General features: G+C 46.1%; 1 protein-coding gene across 3 annotated transcripts in view; it reads left to right on the top strand.

Moving 5' to 3' along the window:
- The window catches only part of Astn2 (astrotactin 2), a 1,030,147-nt gene that overhangs the window by 171,957 nt on the left and 837,483 nt on the right, over window positions 1–20,707 (top strand). For all 3 annotated transcript variants that reach the window (XM_023701575.1, XM_012516970.2, XM_023701576.1), the window contains exon 3: window positions 18,225–18,609. In XM_023701575.1, coding sequence (XP_023557343.1) covers window positions 18,225–18,609 — 385 coding nt within the window. The remainder of the gene's footprint in view (window positions 1–18,224; window positions 18,610–20,707) is intronic.

The raw sequence follows: 20,707 nt of genomic DNA, 5'->3' as shown, positions 1-20,707 counted from the left end.
AGAGAGAGAGAGAGAGAGAGAGAGAGAGAGAGAGAGAGAGAGAGACTGGTACATGCATGTGTACATTACATGTTCTACTTACAGTCTGTCTACATGTCTACATTCTTAGCTGGTGACCATTGGCTGAATTCCCATAGCAGGTAACTCTTTAGAACGTTCACATGTTGTCTAGCTTTCCACAGTCCCTACCACCGCTTGTTACCCCTTATTGTACTCTGCCAATGTACCTACTTGTGTGTTCTGCAGTTATTTGTATTTGGACTCCTCTTCATAAGACTCTCACTACTTGAAGTGGTACAAATGTCAAAATGACCTCAAACTTGAATGTAACCCAATGGTTCCTTTGCAAGGCACTTCTGGATCACAGGAGAACAGTTGTCAGTGTTTCTTTTAGCTGAAACTGCACCCAGGCTAATCCATTAGAAGAAACTCATGATTCCTGCAGATGCTGAGAAGCTACTGTGTCCATTTTAAAAAGCATCAAAAGGACAATTTCACCTCTGTGGAGTTTTGTTTATTTGCCTCCGATCATGTCACAACTGATGGTCCCACTGGCTTTCAATGACCTAAGGCTTGGAAAGAGCAGATGGCATAGAGAGAATTGTCCTTTTCTCCCTCTCATCTTGAGTGGCTTTTTTAAGGTAGACAAAGCAGAAGCCCAAAAAGGCTCAGAAGAGAAGGAGAATTGTAACTGGGACTCAGGCAGTCAGATGGAGAGTGTGTGCCTAAATCCTCATCTTGTGCAGACTGTAGTGCTGAGAGTGGAAGACAGGAAGGACTGTAAAATGTCTCCCAGGGGGGTCCAAAAACCCGAGCTAGAGCTGAAGTAAAGGCCCTGATGTGCTGTGCTGTGCAAGCCTGTATAATCCCTTCCTTTGACTGGGCTGCAGACCTTCATTTTCAAAATGAGAACTAGGTTTTTATAAGCTCAAGAAAATCTCTTAAGGAACCTTAGCAATGATGATAAATGGGCTCAGCAGCTGAGGGCAGATGTGTGCTGCAGGCGGGTTGGCACTGTGTGTCATGGGGGCTGCAGGGGCTACGTGGAGGGAAGAGCGGCCGCATATCAGCCTCCTCTTGCCTGGTTTCTTGGGTCTCTGCGTTGAGCCTTCTGTAGCCTTTGTCCTCCTTTTGTCCTTACTCTACTCCAGCCACATCAACCTTATGAGAACTTGCCAAGCACTCATATGGCTTAAGCCATAAGGCCCTTTCCTTTGTCCTGGAAGAATCCCATTGGAGACCCCATCCTCCTCTATGAGGCTTTTCCAGTGCCTTCTATCAGGGTGCACACCCAACTGACTGGTTAGGGACTCGGGGGACTCTTGGCTCTGCCACTAACCAAGGATGTGACACAGTCTGAGCAGGAGGATAATGCAAAGAACCTGATGTTTCAGTTCTGCCTAAGTCACTGCACCACCCCCATCACCAGCAGGTCATTTATTTACCACTGTAACCATGGACAGTTACTAAACCACTGTCCCAACTTCTGCATACAAAAGAAGGTGAAAACCATATATATCGCTAGTATTGAGAGAACTAAATAAGGTAAGCACATTAACCACACACAGTGACCACCAGGACCTAGTGAGGACACACCAGATGGCTTCTTCATGTACAGAGAAAAAGCTCTACTCATTTTTGCACAACCACCTCTGGTTTGAAGTTGGCACATAGAATGAACATCCTAAGCATCCTGCACCTCTATGTTTGGGCTCTAGCTCCTCTATGAGCTTTGTGATGTGGAGCAGCAAGCTTCACTTTCTTTAGAAATTTGAGTGGTTCTACCTGGCTTTTAGGGAGCTTCTGCTGGTATCGCTTAGGCTGATAGACAGGAATGGGGTGGACAAGAGACGTGTCTTAAACCTGAACAAAGCACTATGCAAATGTTAGCTCTTTATTGTTCTTCCTAATGCCAACAGTTTCCTTTTCCCAGTGGCAGGCCAAAGCCAATTGGCTGCCCTGACAACAGTGGCCCAGATGTTGCCAACATCTGTTTTTGTCTCTGGGCCATTTTCCTGGGAGAAAGAACAAAAGAGGGGGGAAGGATCTTATTACAGAAACATGTGTGGAGGCTCTCCTGCTTCCCTCTGCTGGCCCTCCCTCACTGGTAATGCCCTGGGGAGAAGAGGCTACTTTGCACTAATCTCTGTGCTTTCAGTGTCCAGTCCAGTGCCTGGACTGGGCAGAAATTTGGGAAATGCTGATGGAGCTTGGTGTCTGGACTCAGGGCTGCTCTTTGTCCTCCAGGATCATGTCAGGAAAGCATGCCAGGACCCCTTCCTTGCCCAAGTGGAGGTGGGACCAGCTTGAATTCAGGAACCTGAGTCAGCTGCTATCTCGCTGCATGGTCTAGAGTAAAGCAAATAAACCTTCTAGACCTCAATTTGCATGTTGGTAAAGCGATTCATCATTCTAAGCTTTTACGAAGAATGTCCTCCCTGATTTATCCTTGAGGATTCTGGAATATTTTACATCTGGGAAATACTGGAGAATCTTTATTATCTGTATGCCAATAGAGCATCATTTGCTCTTTTTCTTTTTGTTTCTTCAATTCTACTTGGGAAAGCGGCAAGTTGCTGTGTGGCAACTTGGTAGCAACAGTAAGTGTCTTTGATTTGTTATTGGCTAGTCAGGATTCCCCACATGCTCATTGGCTAGATTAATCTTTGTAACCATCCTGGAAACCAGAGTCAGCATCCTGGTTTCCTTGCAACTAACCTGAGAAACTCTCCAGTTTAACAGCTAGTCAGTGAAAATCAGTGGAGGAGCACCCAAAGATTTCCAGGGTTGGGATGTGGAAATGAGTGGCACATTCATTTTAGATACAGGATTCTATTAATTTCCTCCAAATTCAAGCATGTATCTACTTTGATTTATAAAAATATTGCAATAAAATACTGTTTATCTGATTGCTGATGTTTTTGCCCTTAAGTTGTACATGTAAGACAAGTTCTTGTTCCCTTCACACTCATCCCATAGATGGACCACAAAGATGTTCCAGTGTGGTAGGGGTGGAGTGAAAGCCTTTCAACCCTGAGAACTGTGCAAATGCCAGGGCTGCATTGGATGATGGTTTGTTTGATATTGTTTGTTTCTAGTTATACTTTTTTAAAAAATGTATTTTGTGCAGGGTGTCAGTATGCAGTGTGGACTCATAGTGATCCTCCTGTTTGCAGCCTCCCCAGCACAGGGATTATAGGCATGAGCCACTACAGCCAGTTTTGGGGGCCGGCTCAGTGCTCCCATGAGTGGGGCCAACACAGCATGTGGTGCTGGGGATTGAACCCCAGCCCCTGCTCTTGTCTAAGCAGGTGCTTAGTCTGCTGAGCTATCTCATTGGCCCTTCTAGTTACACTTTTAAATGGGGGAAGCAGTTTCTCTAGGGGGAAGGAGAAGCTCAGATTTTTCTACTGAATGTTACACTTTTGAGTTCTACCAATGGGTCAGCCATAAATTAACATTGTGACCTGGAGTGAGCAGTTCATTCTCTTTGTTTTCTTATCTGTACAATGGACAAGTTAACACTAATTTCCAATTCCAGAAAGGATCAATTTATTTTGATAATATATTTAATTTGTTGATGCTATTGAGTGCCATGTGATACTCTTTCCTCCTTCTAGGATACTCAAGATACCAGATATTCACTCCTTACCTAACTCACCTGAAAATGCTGCTGTGTGGACATATCTAAGCAGTTTTTTTGATTTGTGTGGATGTTGGAACAAGACTAGAACTGACCACCAAGCTGCCAGGTCCTAGTCCTTGTCCTGTGGCCATCGCTGATTTAAAGAACTCTGTCCTCTCCCATGGCTCATTTAGAGAACTCTGTCCTCACTCAGCCTTGATAATCCTTTTTCCAAAGTTGAGGAGTTTTTTGTTTGCTTGCTCGTGTGCTTGTTTGCTTTTTAGGCTGTGCCATGGACTCTAGAATTTCAGACCCCCACACTCTACTTAAGCTGGAGCAACTCACTTTTAAATTCTGAAATGGGTTCCCAATTAAATATTCTTCAAGGGAGAGTGTTCAAAAGCTGTAACAACCCTAACGGTGTCCGCTCACCTTACGTGTGCTGGGTTTCCGTGTTTCTGACATTCCTGAAGTGAGATTTTAGTGGAGCAAGAGGAATGAGTTATATCCCCTGGTTCTCCAGCCAGCCACCGTCCAGCCTCTCTGCAGTGCTAGGTGAGGCGCATGGCCGTTCCAGGAAGGCTCAGCTGCCCCTGGCAGGGCATGGGGGAGCAAGAGTAGCATGACTCTGGCAAGGTGGTCTGGATGCCAAGCACGTCTGTGCTGTCTCTGCTGAGTTATTAGTCTTACCCCCCAGCCCAAACACAATCCGTGTCTGCCTCAGGCTCCCTTCTCAGGCTGGTGGCAGGCAGCTGGGTAGCACCGCTGCCTGCCATGGACTGTGGAGGAGCGGGATGTGCCCTGGCCTCGTGCCTTCTGCCTGGCTGCATGGCCCCACCTTTGACACCCAGCCCAGCCTTTGCATACAGCACCATCCAAAGATGCCCTCCTGTTACAGAAAGATAGGGGTATGAACATTGTTAGCAGGGTGCCACTGGTCCAAAGAGAATCTTATAGTCATCTCTAGCTCATCAGACAAATAGAAGCAGCGTGTTATAACAAAGGAATGCTACCAAAGGTGCATTCAGTTTGTATGAATTAACCTGTATGTATTTTCTGAGGAATCTAAGGAGTTAAGCCATTATTCCCACAGGCCTCCTTAATGAGCATGAATAATCCAGAGTGGACATGGGATGGAAAACCCAAAATTGCCGTATTGTTCGGTCAGTCTCGCTGCGCTCCGAGTGCCCACAATGGTGGCCACTCTGCACACGGTGATACTTCGTTACTTAACTGTTTCCTTGAAAAAAATTATCAAGCCAATTATTTTAGGTTCTGAGTCCTATAAACAAAAACAGAGGTTTCATTTGAATTCTAAGGGATGAGTAGAATTTTGTCTTGCAGGCTTCAGTCTTTCTCTGTAATCTAGTGACCATTCTGAGAGTGTTTAAATTACCTGTGTGTCACACACAACCACACGTACATGGCAGTTAATAAGTATCAAGGCCTCCTTGTGTGCCATGCCTCGTTTGATCCTCCCAGTCAACTTGGGAGTCAGGGAACATACGTTATTGGTGCCACTCCACTGATGAGCGAAGTGGTTTTTGGGAAGTGTGTGACTTGCTGGGAATCTCATTAACAGAATTAAGTTCCCAGTTCCTGGCTTTCTCTGGCTTAGGTTTCTGTAGTCTTTCATAATATCTTGCTTTTGAGTCAGTTCTGTGTGCTACAAGGGAATAAGATACAGCCTCCTCCCAGGGCACAGCACCTCCAGTTTGTCTTCCAGCAGTGGTTCCCAGCATGCTCTCTGTCTCTCAGAAGAACACACAGCCTGGACCCAGGACACATCCCCCATAAATCTCTCTGTTGACAGCAAAGAAAGAGCCCCAGAAGCCAGGCACAGGTGTTGGGAGAAAGGGGACAGTGCCAGGACTCAGGCCGGAGCCAAAGAAAGGAGCAACAGATTGAATGGGGCCACGGAGTGCCAAATACAATGGCTGGGGAACAAACAGGAAGAAAAATATCCACACCTAGCGGCACTGTAGTGAAAGTCCAAATTCTGGGAGTGAATAGATAAAAAGGGAGAAAACTAAGTAAATGCTTTTCTGAGAGAAAGAGGGGGGGGGAAGGAAAACGTGTCCTACAAAGAAAGATTATGCAACTGGATTCCTGGGTTGAGTATAATAAGAACAACAATTTACTGAGAACACTCTGGGAATGCCAGAATGGGCATGGGGTTTGTGAATGCCCCTTATGCCTGCCCTACCCGCTCCCAGATTCAGAGCAGTTTGAGAGATTAGAAGGAATAAAGCAGATGGAGATTAAGGTTTTGTCTTGACTTCTGAAGCAAGTTAGTTTGGAGGCTGTGGCAGGCCAAGTGTTGGGTGTTAGCAGTGTCTCTGGTGGGGATTGGTCTACCCAGAAGATAGAGTGTGGTTCCAAAGCACTTCTGACTTTCTCCCTCAATGAAGGGGTGACAGAAGGGACCAAACTGCAAAACCAAGTCTTCAGTGGAGAAGAGAAAAGAGCGTTTGTCAGGAAAGAGTGTGTGGGGGAATTCCTTGTGATCAAAATCAGAAAGAGATAACAAGGAAAACAAGGTGACTTTGCAACTTTGGAAGAGACCCACACTCCCTGCAGTGGGCCAGGACTCAAGACAGAAGAGTAAACAAATGTAGCTACATTCTTCCCTGGGGATGGGCATCAGGGATTGATATTCTAAATAGGTATCAATCACCTTGAAAGAGCCCTAATGAGTCACTAACCCAAACCCCCTGTCCTATATTCATGCCCTCTTGCTACATGACTCTTCTCCATTTGATTCCAATTTAATCAGTTTTACCTGAGCAGTGGTGCTTTGCAATCTCATTGATTGACCACACCTTTGTCCCACCTCATGCCACCTAAGTGAGGGCCCATGTTCTCCACCACCTTAGCCCTGCCTCACCACATGGTTTTCCTCTATAGAAGTCCCTGGAAGAGAGCTTCCCAGGGGAAAAACCATGGGGATCCCCCTTTCTGTCACTCCCTCGGATAGAAGCATTCTTTCCCCCAGTAAATACATTCTGCTCATGACCTCTGGTTGTTCCTAAAATTCATTCTTGGATTTTAGAGAACATGAACTTGTCCCAGGTACCTTTCGGGTCCGGAGATCACTTTCCCCTGTGTCATTTGGAGGTCCCTGTATCCCTTTCACCCTTCTCGCACCTCAGAGAAGACCTCAGTCAGCTCCTCAGGTACATCTAAACATCCCCTTCAAACTCCACCCTCAGCCTCCCTTCTTCCCCATGTTCTCTCCGTGTCCTGAAGGAAAATAAAGCCCCATTTCCCTTTTTCAAAAAAAAATCAGACACTAAGAAGAAGCATTTCCCCTAACCCTGATCAGAGTACTTTTAAATTTTCATCCTCAAAATAGTTCAGTAAGTGAGGACAGCAGGAGACCCATTACATGGATGAATAAAATAATGCTCCTAGCAGCATTGGGAATGGACCTGTGTGCGCCTTTTGCTGGTACTTCCACAATAACTCTCTGAATGACTGCTGTGTCTTTGTTATATAATTCCATGGAAGTGTCAGGATATCGCTCCATTTCTGTTTCCAGAGACCTCTGAACCCCGTCTATTCTGCTTCCTAGAGGGCAGGACCCTTAAGCCAGTGCTCTTGAAGGCAAGATGGGCCCCCCTAAGCCCCCTCAGACACGTGGCTTCAGTGAACAGCCTTAGGGCCTAGACAGAGAACAAGGATGAATCTCATGACTAAAATAAAAACTGTTTTGCTCTGTGTAAAGGAATAAGAAATGGGATTGGACCATGTTCAGGGTCTTTGAATCAGAAGCCCTCTTCTACTTCCCCCCTGCTTCTCTTCCCCTTCTTTCTTTCTGCTCTCCTGTCCTTTCCATCTCCCTTTCTGAGTACCCCACCTTGCTGCTGTCCCTGGCTCCATGTCCCATCACCTCTTCACTGCATGGACTTCCCCAGGGAGAAGATCTCTTCCCACACTCTTTTATGCCAAGCTTGAGCACTGTCAATCTTGGAATCCTGTGTGTGACTGGGCTTAAGGATGGGTCTTGGATGGCTACAGATGTAGCAGGTGGCAGCAAAGTTTCATGGAACAGATTTTAAGATGTTTAGCACTCATGGGGGAGCCAGGAAGCGGGGTTATCAGTGTTGCAACTGAGACGATCTCCACATGAGGAAAGAGCATGTCCTGTTGCCTTCCCCTGCATCTTGTCCCCTTGGTGGGAAGGATGCAGAGTAATCCATAGGTGAGAGGGTTTATTCAGAGCAAGATGATAGGTGGCCAGCACATCTCTGCTGATTTGCGATTACCAGAGGATATTGAATTTTGCATTTTTAAGAAGTCATGGGACCCAGAGCTGGAAGGTGGAGATGAGGGGTGGAGCATCCATGGTCAGCCCCAGGGGGCACATCCTGGACACCGAGCAGCTTGCCTCATCCTCCTGGGGTTACACGGACCAGCTTCCTATTGAATCTGCTCTGTTTTTGCTCCTCCTTACCTGGCATCTTGTACTTGACTTTCCGTACCAGTAACAAACCTGTCTGGGGTTGCCCTGATCAGTCCCTGTGGCGCAGATCCCGAGGCCCTCACAACACGTCCTCGAGACAGTTGACAGCTCCTCTGCCAAGGCTGGAAAGTGGCAGCAACACAGAACCCAAAGAGACTCCTGCGGTGTAATCTGTAGTAGCGTGTGAAGAGGCTTGATGGACGGATGATGGAAGGATCAAAGATGCCAGAAAGCCTCTGGATTCGCAGCTTTCTCGTGGCTTCGAGTTCCCTCTGTGAGGGTTCCTAGTGGGATCTTTTTTCTTTTGTGACACTGTACTGAGCACAGAAGTGTGTAAATCAGTCTACAACACATACAGGGCTTTTATAAACATGACTTTCCCTGGGGTCCTTACACGGGGTGACCTGCCACCATGATCATTTTAATGCTAGTGAAACAGGGTGGCCATAAGACTGTCAAGGCCAAGAGCCTGTCCCAAGACTGCAGCTATCCGGCTAGCATTTGAGCCCAAATTTAGTGCCCTCTGAGCTACATGACGGGTGCCGCCTGTTACTCAAAGTCCTCATTTCCATCCTGATATATGCGCAGGAACAGCAAATAGATGTGACCCTTCTGTTTGCTTTCGCTAGAGGATCTGCACTTTCAGCTTGGCGTCCCCTGAATATTTATAACTACACGACTAAGCAAGATGAGAATGACACGATTTTTGTTCTTTAGCTCAAAAGCAGAGATAGCTGGCCAGTTACCATATTTGCCTCCTAGTTACCCCTACAACCAGTACCCGTTCCCCAGGAAGTGAGAGGAGACCAATTGCCATTATTTCTTCTTTTGCTAAGAATATTCCAGGGCCAGCAAGATAGTTCAGCAGACTAAATGCCTGCGTAGGCAAGCACAGGGATTGGGGTTCAATCCATGGCACCACATGCTGCACCAGCCCTGCCCATAGGTGCACTGAGCTGGCCACTGAGACTGAGTATGGTGGTGCACTCCTGTAATCCCAGTGCTAGGGAGGCTAAAAACAGGAGAATCACTAGGAGTCCAAACTGTACAGTGAGATTCTGTGTACCAAATACAAAATTAAAAAAAAAAAAATTTCCAGTCTTGTAATCCTGTACTATAGGCTGAAGACAGGACTGAGAAATGATTCATACCGAGTCCTTCAGGAGCTACCCAACTGCACAAGGAGACAACTGTCTGGCCACTCACTTATCCATTTGTAGATCTAGGCGTAACATATTTATTAAGAATCAAAATCACACTGAGTGCTTCGCTTGGTATATAAGGGAGATTTCTGATCGCAACTGTTTATTACTAACAGAAGCCTTGTTCCTCTGTGGTAATAAACAAATCGACACATTAAAGTGTGATATAATGGCAGGGGAGTAAGGATGTGGAAGAGAAAAAGAGATGTGGAGGCGCTGTGGGCACAGCGGTTAAGAGCAGGGTTCTTCCGGGAATATGGACCAGCTGCTCCATGTCTTAGTGGAAGACCTTGCTCCTCTCTGCTGCTCATGCAACTTTATTTTCCTGCCTCGGGTATCTAAAGAAGCCAACATCAGTCTGATTTATGCTTCCAGCAGGCTCCTAGGAAATTATTTTACCTGTATTAAATATTAACCACACACTCAGTGAGCTCCGCCTTCCTTTCAAGTCTTAGCTCTCTTTCCCATGTCGGGAAGCTCTGCGTTTTGAGGTTGGTGCCATATCAGGGATCTCGTCCTAGGCCCGGGATCCTGCACCACATTTGCAGGGGGCACCGTGTTGAGCACAGGAGCCAGGCCTCACATGCCTCCCTCTCTGCAGACATAGTGTACATTTCAGGTGGCCATGGCAGCCAGCACAGATGGGCTTTGGATTTTGGAATTGAATTTGTGCCTATCACCAAGTGACTTGACAACCCTGGGCACAGCACTCACTTTCTTCATCTGATAAAAAGAATTGAAGGGTGCCTAACTTACTTGGTTTCTGTGGCCACCTTGAGAAATAAAACAAGTGTGAGGACAGATGATATCTCTGCATAAATGAGGATGAGGGCTGACCTTGTCTTGGTATCTTTTATGGTGCTGCTCCTGGGTCATCCTTTACTGAGCACTGGTGTGTTGGATTCCTATTCTGCATTGTGTAATTCTCACAGTACCCTTGTTCGGAGAGGACTGCTGCCTTCCACTTTCAGAGGAACAAGCTGAAGCTCAGGAAAATGCACCCGGCAGAGGCTGTGTATCTGGTCAGTGATATTGCAGAGCCCCAGCCAACAACCCCCCTGTGCTTTGGTGGGTAACCTTGCCCGTCATCACATTTGGAGCATGAGTGTACCTCCGGATTGGATGAACAGTCAGTCCTGCCCTCTTTAATTTGCCTTTCACTGGGATTGCAAGTAAGTCTTTTTCATTCCCACTTCCTCTAAGCTTTGCACTTGAAAGCCACAAGAAATTTTTCTCCTCACAGTTTTCCTCTGGCAGAGAGCTTATCAGTCTGTACCTTACAGCAATTATCTCCTCACCGATCTGTCTCCCCAAATTGACTGTGTTCTCTTCAGAGGCACATCTGTGTATTCCTAAATCTACACAGAAGGTTTTCGTACCAGGGTCAGGGTATAACAATGACAGGAATAACAATGAAGCCAAGGACAGCTGTGTGTGGAATGCTTCCTTCAGGTGAGGAACTATGTGACACATTATGCAATATCTCATCGAATTTCCACTGCAACTCTTTTTGGTGAATGATATTCCTGCACTAGATGTGTGGAAACCATATACCACAGAGCTTTCCAAAGGTCCCATCAGTGGTGAGTGACAGAGTAAAAGCCTGAACTCAAGTCTGACTGCTCCAGACACGTACTCAACCTGCTGAATAACTAAATCAAGAAATTAAGCCAGAGCCTCCCCTCTCATCTCCTAGTTTCGTGTGTTTATCCCATGATTCAGAGAAGAGGGAAAAAAAATCAATCCTCTTGTATGCACGTTCTTCCACCCTCTCCATTTATCCATCCTTCAGAGTAGGATTTGAGACAGAACTTGAGAGGCCACCTGAGGATTGGAGTGGGACACTGATTTGTGCTAAATGGCTCGTGTGAATTATCTTCAGCTCTCTATTATGTACATGTGGAGGACCAGCAGACAGATGTAGGTGTGTTTCAGTCATCCACCCACACGCTGCATTTAGAATGGATTCATTCATTGTTTCTTTGTACAAGTAATTGAGGCTCTCCTGGTTGCCTTGTACCAACCTCATTCATACAGGAAAAACAAAAAAGGTCCCTTCTTTCACTGTTTCACAGTATAGAATACAGTAAATGTGTGAGGAGGCCTACCCAGTGTCAGGCCCTGATCACAGACCTGGTGAGGAATACCGTCAGCGAGCCCTGTGATGGAAAGGTGGATGAGCTACACATGACCTGCTATGTGCTCTGGCAGACAAGGTCTGAGTCTCGAGGCTTTGGTGGACTTGTCCACCCAGCCAGAAGAAGCTGATCTCAGAGAACTAAGTGTCTAAGAATTGAGGAATAAAGGGCCAGGGGAAGACCCAAGGGGAGAGCATTTCACTCAGGAGGGAGCAGTGGAATCAGATGCATGTGAGTTAAGCTGGCTGCCTGGTTTCCTACCTGCATCCACACCGGTAGTGCCAGGCAAGATGTCACAACATGTACCGGACATATCTGTGTTCAAAAATGCTTCCAACTCAGTTTGGTCTTTCTAATCTACTGGATTATTAGAACTAGAATGGCTGTTAGAAACCATCTCATTTTGCCAGCTGATCCAAAAGGCGAAAAGGGATATGGTCACAGCCGCACAACTGGAACCTGAAGTAGAAATCAGCTGGGAGCCTGTACAGAGAGTATTTCGTGCTATGCTGGAAGGGACAGTGAAACTTTATCACCACACCGTATCTAAGTTTTTTAGGAAGAAAGGCTTTCCTTACTTAGCATGGATGTGAATATTTCCTGAGCTCTAGTAGATGCAAGTCATTTTACTAAATGTAGTATGTAATACAGTCTCACTTAACCTTCGTAGGTGTTAGCAAACAAGGACAGGTGAGAAAACTGAAGAAATTCAAGTGGTTTCTTCTCAAGACCACAACTAAAAGGTGGTGCAGCTGTGCTGCCTGCCTAACTGGTGCATGGGCACACACCAATGCCTCAGTGTCCCCCAGCTGTTGACTTGACAAATCTGTATAGGATTCAGGGTGCTCCTCTATCCTTTGGCTCCTGCGGTTGTGTTATTTTATTTTATTTTATTTTTTTGTGGTACTGAAGATTGAACTCAGGACCTTGCACTTGCCAAGCAAGCATTAATTCCATTGAGCTATCTCCCCAGCCCCTTTGGCTCCTTCACTGATCTTGCCCAGAGCGATTAGAGGGCTGAATTGGGCAGCCATGGTCAGAGGATGAAGATATTCCTGAGAACCATACTGTGCTTCTACTTTATTTTTAGCATCATCTTGAGAAAGGAAATACTGTTTATAATAGGTAGTGGACAACTTTCTTTAAAAAACAAAAAGGGGGTTATTTTATTTAATGGGACTTCCTTAAATAGGTCACCCAATCTCTGTCTAGCGGCAAAGAAAGGAACATCGACAAATATAGCTAATGAGACAAAAAGATAGATGTGGGACTATTTTGACAGATATGAATATGTACATATATATGTATAAATTTTGGTCTATTATCATCTTTTAGTCTGTCTTATTTTAGTTAATCAGTTATCTATGAATATAAACATAACTTTTCCTTTGATTATGGGTTAAGATCCTGCATAATTATCTGAGTGTGATCCAGGAAATATTAATAGAAAGATAGGTTCCCCTCTAATCCAGTGGCAGAATCCAGACATCACTACTATTGTCTTCCTCACCTTCCCTGACAGTCAAGCACTGGGCCTCCATCCTACTGTGTATGTGTTCTGTCTACACCCCTGGATGCTAACCTCCTTTACCACCTTAGTTTCAGGCATCATTGTTTCCCTCTTAGACTAAGATGTTCCATAGTTGCACTGTTGGCACTGGGAATTCTCTTTGCGTGTGACCTCCTTGTGTATTTAGAAGGCTTAGTTTCCCTTACCCTCACCTGCAGGATCCCAGTAGCACCTTCACCCTCAGTCATGACAACCAAAAATGTTTCCAGTTCCAAATGGCTCCTGTAGAGTGCAACAGATACCAGTTGAAAAGCAGAGCCAATATTTGGCAGCTACCTGACTGATCGCCCTTCCTCCAGTTTCCCTACCTCATCCAATCTGATCTTTCTAAGACAAACAGCTGATTCTGCCACCCTGATGCTTACAGGAGAAAAGAAAACCTTATGGGTTCTCAAGAATGTCTTAAAAGCAAACATCTGAAACTAGGCTATTCATGAAGGTGAAAGCCTGCTCCACAAGAGCTATAAATTGCTGGACTTCCAACTTAGTCAACAGGGAGGAGACCTGCTTCCAGCTGTGCTTTGGTTATATTAGGGAAGGTGAATTGAGAATTGTGGAAGAAGAGAGATAAAGCTTAAAAGATCATTCAGCATGTATTAAAATTATCACAATGAAAACTGGGACATAGGACAGTCATAGAATGGATAGAAACGGAAGGTCAGCGAAACTATTTTATAGGTCAAATTCTGTATGATTCACATTATTGCTTAACATTGTCAGGACATGCCGGCTGCATATTTGACCTCTACAATCCCCGGCTGCGCATGCTTTGTGACCTTGGGGAAGACACTTGCATTCCCTGAGCATCTTAGTTCCACTACCTGTAATACTGAGAGTCTGAGCTGTCTTCTAATGATCCCCAAGCTTTACAGAGCCCTGAACAGAGACTTCTCAGTGAACTAGGAGCCCCAGCGCTGTACCCTTCCAGCTCTGTCACTCAGCGCATGGCCAGATGGAATGCCCTGCGGATCCAAATCCACAGCCATCACAGAGCTGGCCGCCAGGGACCAGATACAAGTGGCTAGGAGGGAAGGACATTACTTGGGAGAATATGCATGTTCACAGCACTGAGGATTAAAGGCCCATGTTCTTATCACTGCTGAACAGAGTATTATAAATCCAGTCTTAGAATACCAAATCCCCTTGCGGCTTGGCCGTTGTGAGGGAATATTAAAAAGGCCAGAGACAGGAATAATCAGTTTCCAAATGACACATTGTCAAATAAAGCGTTTCTCACATTGTCCCTTTCTTTCCTTTCTCTGGCTCCTTCTCCTGTGCTCGGATATTTTAACATGGAAAATAGATTAAAATGAGGCCAAGCTACGTGGCACTCTGAGTTTAAGCCTTCAGAATGCTTCCTTGGTGGAGTGATTTGGAGATGCTTTTCTCTGTAAAATGGCATAATTTTTCAGTTTTTGACATTGTATGTGTAAGCAAATGAGGTGAAGTTACCCGTGTTGGGAAAAAAAGTCAGAATAACCAAAAGGGGTCATAAAATGTTTGATCAGAGGCCATATGTATGGGGGAGGGTCAAAGCTAACACAAAGTCTATATCTGTACTCCTCCAATGAAGTCCAGTTAAAATTTTTGGCTCCTAAATGCTTAGAATATATTTTTTTCAGGTGCACGCACCACAATATAGCTGGGCAAATGCAGCCTAAGATAGAGGTACTGACCAAAGAAATGATCTCCAAGCTGAGAAGGCTGCATGAGCTGATCTACGTAGGTCAGGTTCGTGGGGCTGCCATAAGCAATTACCACAAAGTGGGTGGCTTTAGAAAAGAAATTTATTCTTGGTCAGTTCATGAAGCCAGAAATTAAACACTGAGATATCAGGAGACTTCATTTCTTCTGGAGGAGCTGATGGAGATGCCATTCCAGCTGTGGTGATCTGTCCACTTCCCTTGACTTGGAGACACATCGTTCCTTTGTCATCTCTTCACCTTCACGTGGTTGTTTGCTGTGCGTCCCTCTGTCCTCTTCTCATCAGGACACTAGTCATTGAATTTAGAACCCAGAATGACTGAATCTTAGCTAATAGCACCCACAGAGGTCAAAATTCCAAATAACATCCCCTTGTGGCATTCCAGAAGGGCATCTTTTTGGATGGACTGCAGCTAGTGAAAGTGCTCCTGAGACTGAAGGAGCAGTACATGAAGATAAGAGGGGATCCCCTTTCGGGAGAAAGCTACAGATTTTGTGGCTCTAGGACAGGGTCTGGTGGGTAGACCAAGTAAGGCTTTTGGGGAACCTAGGCAGGAATAGGAAGCAGGAGCCAGTGAAAGACATTGAGAACCAGGCTAGCAAGGACAGGCATTATTCTGAAGGCTGTGGGGAGCTAGGGAATAGGTGTTTGTTTTTGAAGCCAGAGACTGTAGTGAAATGACTTGGCTTGGGACAGAATAGAGGGGCTAGAGGACTGAGGCTGGTATGTGCCAGCTTAGTGGTGTCAGGCTCCTCACTCCATCTTTTATTGCCTTATTTAATACTTAGCATAACTTTTCACATTGAGCACAACCAGTGTCATTTTAAGAGGAGCTTCTTACAGCCCACGGAGTTAAGAATATTGCAACACGCTTGTCACAGCCAACGGCAAGCAGGGAGGAAGGGAGCTGCATGCCCAGACATGTTTTTCCTGTCGCACCATTCCGACCTTGACATCTCCTGCTCTCGCCCTTGCTTGGCTCTGCTGGGGAATTCAGGACTCACTGTCAGTAACTGAGCAGGAGGGGCATGCAGTCTGCCTAGAGAGACTCTAGGAAGGAAGCTTCCAAAAGGGATGGGGACACACTTCCCTCTTGTGCCTCTGCCAGACTCCCAGCCTCACAGCTTGGTGAAATTTTCAGATCTTTCTCCCACCTGTCTGTACAGCTCACAATGTCACAGAAACAGTCGTTCACGGAATTGACTGGCACTTAAGTCATCCTTGAAGCCAGGAGGAGCTCAGCACATCACCCCCAAGCCTTGGCCTCTTCTTAACTTGCTTTTTGAGTTTCACACACACTCTCTGTGTCTTTTCTTCCCTCCCTAGTGCCCCTCTTGTTCTGCTGTGTTTTCTTTACCATGGTGCCCTTTTTTGATCTGATGCATGCCCAGATACTGGACTCCATGGCTCTGCTCACCTCAATCCATTGTTCCTGCTTCTCTGCCTGCTTGTCCCTGGTAAAAAGCACCTGTGTGGAGCAGGTGCACCACCGTGGACATAGGTGCGGCTCAGGACGGCAGCTGGGGCCAAGGCAGGTGCATCCAGAGGACAGTGGCTCTTTGCTTCTGAATCCTACATCTAATTTCCTGGGGTGGAATGGCAGAGGGCAGAGATGGTTGCATGGTTTTCTAGAATTCCTCTGCAGTGTATAACAAATGAAATAGCTGGTCTTGAATTTGCTTTGCACAACATCCCTGTAGGGAGCGTGTTTGAAATTGTCTCTGCATTGTGTATTTGCCAAGTTCTGATAAGTATCCTATCCCCATGAACTCACATGTCACCTCGCTCTACAAGGACATTTTTAACCACACATTTTACAAATTGTGTACACATGCATACACGCCCATACATAAATGTGGATACTTAGCTATGTTTGATTTGTGTTATTGGGAAAAACCTGCTTGGAGCTCCTGAACTTGCTCACTGCCTACTCAAGGTAGGGCTCTGGCCACCGCTCCATTGCTGTCTGCCACCTGGTACCCTCTGCCTGCCACTGCCCACCCCAGTCATGGTGACACATTCTGCCTTATTGTGCTGAGCACCTTGAAAAATGCACAGATAGCTCGCTCTCAAGTTCTGCTATAGCTGGCATGATGCCTGGACCATGGTGGGTGGACCAGTTCTTCTGGGTCCACACAGGTATCCTAGAACAGTCACCTCCCACCCCCATAATGCTTTGGGGTTAACATCTGTCTTCTTTGTGACATTTTATTAGTTACCAAGAATTGCCTTAGTCCCCAGTGAAAAACTGTTCAAAGGGAAGCAACTGGCCATGCAGGTAGAAGTGAAAGAACATGGGCATTAGAATTTTTTAAAAAACCAGCAACACCAACAACAAAAACAGAATCAAACAAAATACCAGTGCAAAAATGAAGCTTATGTCTGGGTCTTCTCACTGTCTGAGTATCGGAGCCTACTCCCCTCTGTTGTGTGATGAGGGCTCCCTTCTAGAATCTGCGTGTCGCACCATGGGGATCCAACAACATAGCCCTCAGCCTCACAGAGATGAGCTGTGATATGAGTGAGGGGGAGCCAGACAGCAGATGAAGGCCTCCCCCGATCAGAGCAGGCGTTCCTGGCACAGAGGCAGTGAGGGGAGGCCAGAGGAGCCAGACCTTCCGCGTTATGCCCTCCGCCGGGGCCTGGGGGAATATAGTCACGATTGGGAAGTGCTTCTGCTCTTAAGGAACTCGGAGCAGGTCATTGCATGATTTTTATGAATCAATTAAGATACATTTATAAAACCATTAGCTTATTTCCAAGTAATATTCTATGTATAAATTCAAACATTTAGGAGATAAAAAAATGTTAAAGATAAATAAACTTCAGTTCACCTTAAACTTCTGGTTGAAGAAGCCCCAGAGTGGTCCTTCTTCATTCACTCCTAAATCTGTGTATTCATTTATTTGTTGACAAATATGTTTTAAGTGCTTATTGTCTCACAGACCCTTTTTGGAGAGCTAGAGATTTACGAGACCACTGGCTTTGAAAATGAAGTGCACAGTCTATCTGGAAACTATGTTTGATGTAGTGATTCTGTCTTGAGTGTTCAGCAGGATGCATGAAAGGTTTCTGAGCCCACAGTTACCTCACCCTAGGGATAAAGAAACAGGCAGAGAGGGCATGTCAGCTCTCCTGGGGTCACTAGCGGTGGGAGGTGGGGTCGTGGATCAGATTCCCACGGAGCTGCACGACCCTCACCATCATCTCTAAGTACCATCATGCGCTGCTCATTTTAGCCTCATGAAGTAACAGCAGGGCTCCTTCCGCATCATTTGATGCCTGTAGAAATTAAGGCTCAGAGAAGTTGTGCATTGCCCAGGCTCACACAGCATGTTAGTGAAAAAGCCAGGTTTGGAAAAGCTGTCTCTCTAGCTTCAAAGCCGTGGCCAGCAGTTCCTGGGGCTCCGTGATGCAAAGAGGGATTTGGGCAGAGTGCGATGGAGGGGGAAACTCCTTCCCGTGTCGCGGTCCAAAGAACCCTGGCCCACGTGCTTGCCTTCTTTCTTCCTGCTCCAGGGTGGCCTCATAGCGCTGTTGCTGCTGTTGCTGGTCTTCACGGTGGCTCTGTACGCACAGCGGCGCTGGCAGAAGCGACGCCGCATCCCCCAGAAGAGCGCGAGCACGGAAGCCACACATGAGATCCACTACATCCCATCGGTGCTGCTCGGACCCCAGGCCCGGGAGAGCTTCCGCTCCTCGCGGCTGCAAGCCCACAATTCTGTAATCGGCGTGCCCATCCGGGAGACGCCCATCTTGGACGACTATGATTACGAGGAGGAGGAAGAGCCGCCTCGGAGGACCAACCATGTCTCCCGGGAGGATGAGTTTGGCAGTCAGGGGCCTCACACGCTGGACAGCCTGGGACGGCCGGGGGAGGAGAAAGTAGACTTTGAGAAGAAAGGTGAGTATGGTCACATCCTAATTCCCAGGCCCACTTCTGGGGATGGGGAAAGGTGCAGGAGCCCAGTGGGTGGGGTCGCTGGTAGTGTCATCAAAGATAAGCCCTTCAGACTCACGGCCCACCTCTTTGGTTCTGGATTATCAGTTTGTCTTCTGTGGTCCTATCAGTACAACAGTAGGTGGTACTATCAGTAGGTGGTACTGTCAGTATGACAGTAGGACTGGGACAGAAAGCTATCTGTGTTTCTCCAGCTGAAGCTTTGATGTCCTCCGAGAGGACTCAGCTGAATCCTTTCCCAGGATTCCTTGATTCTCTCCTTTGACAACCTTCTTACTACTCAAGAACCAGCCTCATTTCTAGATAGTGTTATTAATTTTTTTTCTCCCACCAGACTTCGAATCTGTGCCTTTGGTCCTCCTTAGCTACAAAGGCAGGGAATTTGATCTTTCTCGGGCACTTTAAAAAGTACAAATTTAAGGGACCTTGTACCTTCTGTAAGATAATTTAAGCAATGCCTGTCTCTCCAGCCACCTTATGTGAAATGCTTTTCAGACCATTTACCATCTTAGTCACTTTCCTCTCACTGCAGAGCCTTATTTTTTGTGGCAGGAATCACACACACAGAGCCAGTGCCCTTTCTCAGAGTGCCCCAGTGCTGAGCGCAATGGGGCTGTCACCTCCCTCTGGCCAGATGTTATGCTGCTGTTGATGCCGCTTCAGGCCACGTTTTCCTTGCAGCTGTTACTCATATTGGGGTCCTTGAGGATGCATATCTCTCACTCTTTCATATATCTTGCTGCTAAAACCCATTTTCTCTGTCATGCTTGAGGACAAGGCATAAGCATAGGTGGGTTTCTCTTTGTTCTTATGATGGGTCTTCGGCTTCAGGTTGTGTGTAAGTGGAGTTTGGATGATTTCCTTTAGACAAATAGAACCAAATAGTCTCATGCTAGCACTCGGTTTTCTCCTTCTTCATTGTCTTTGAGGAGCTAAAGATTGTGAGTTAAAAGTTGGTCCTGGACATGTCATTTCAGACTAAGTCCTCCTCATGAAAATCATGAAGCACCTTGTTTACTGGTCCCATCTTGGTGTTCTGGATTTGCATTCTCCTTTTCTGTTCCTAGGTTCTCCGCTTTGGCCCATCTTTCCTTGGTGCTTTTGGGCCAAGAGGACCGCTGAAGTCTTCTTAAGAGGGGGAGATGTTTGTTAAGCATAGAAACTCAGAGAGGGAGCACAATGGTGTTGAGCACGAGAGCAGAGATTTTAGAATTATCCAGGCCTGGGTTAAAATCCTGCCTACTTGGTTTACAATATCATCTTGGAAAGATGAGAATCCAATGTGCTGAGTCACTTCTGCCATAAGAACTAAGGAGATTTGATAAAAATATGAGGGGAATATCTAACCTAAGACCTAGCAAATGGTACATGTAGAGCTCCCAAGAACTCGATTTATAGACCTCTGACCTTATGTTTTAGCTGGGCTTCGGAGTGACTTCTTACTCCAGCTACCATATTTTTCTTGGCTCTCCCTCCGTGTTGCAGCTACTATGAAGTTGTCTTCTCACCCTTGGCCAGATGCTGTGCTTCTGTTGGTATCCTTCTGTAGGTATGGAGCTTAGCACTTACCACATCACACAACAATAATCAGTGTTGATTTCTGTCTCTTAGGCTACACTTGGAGGATCTTTAAAAGCAAGAACAGTGTCCTTAACCTTTGTTTCAGTAGTAGTGACACTATTTAGTAGACACTCTAGAAAAACGTGTTCACTTGGTGATTGAAAACATTGACCAGTTAATCAAGATAAATCCAAGTATCAATTAGAGTGGAGAGGCCTCAGTTCCAGGCCACAAGCCATCATACTGTCCTCAAGTGAGATGTTAGAAGTGAAAGGCCGAGCAGAGAGCACTGATAATGGTGGCCCAAAACTGAAAAAGAACAGAAAGATTGAAGATTAAAGCTCAGGAAAAACTATTGATACCAAGTACTGGCCTCCAAGGACAGTTGCCAAGATACACTTATGGTAGGCTGATTTTCTCCCTTCTTCATCTCTCCTAAAAGTCTCTCTCTCTCTCTCTCTCTCTCTCTCTCTCTCTCTCT

Source organism: Octodon degus, unplaced genomic scaffold, assembly GCF_000260255.1.
Source record: "Octodon degus isolate 3935 unplaced genomic scaffold, OctDeg1.0 scaffold00137, whole genome shotgun sequence".
Classification (NCBI taxonomy): Eukaryota; Metazoa; Chordata; class Mammalia; order Rodentia; family Octodontidae; genus Octodon; species Octodon degus.
Note: the sequence above shows the minus strand (reverse complement) of the source record. Positions and strands in the feature narration are given on the sequence as shown.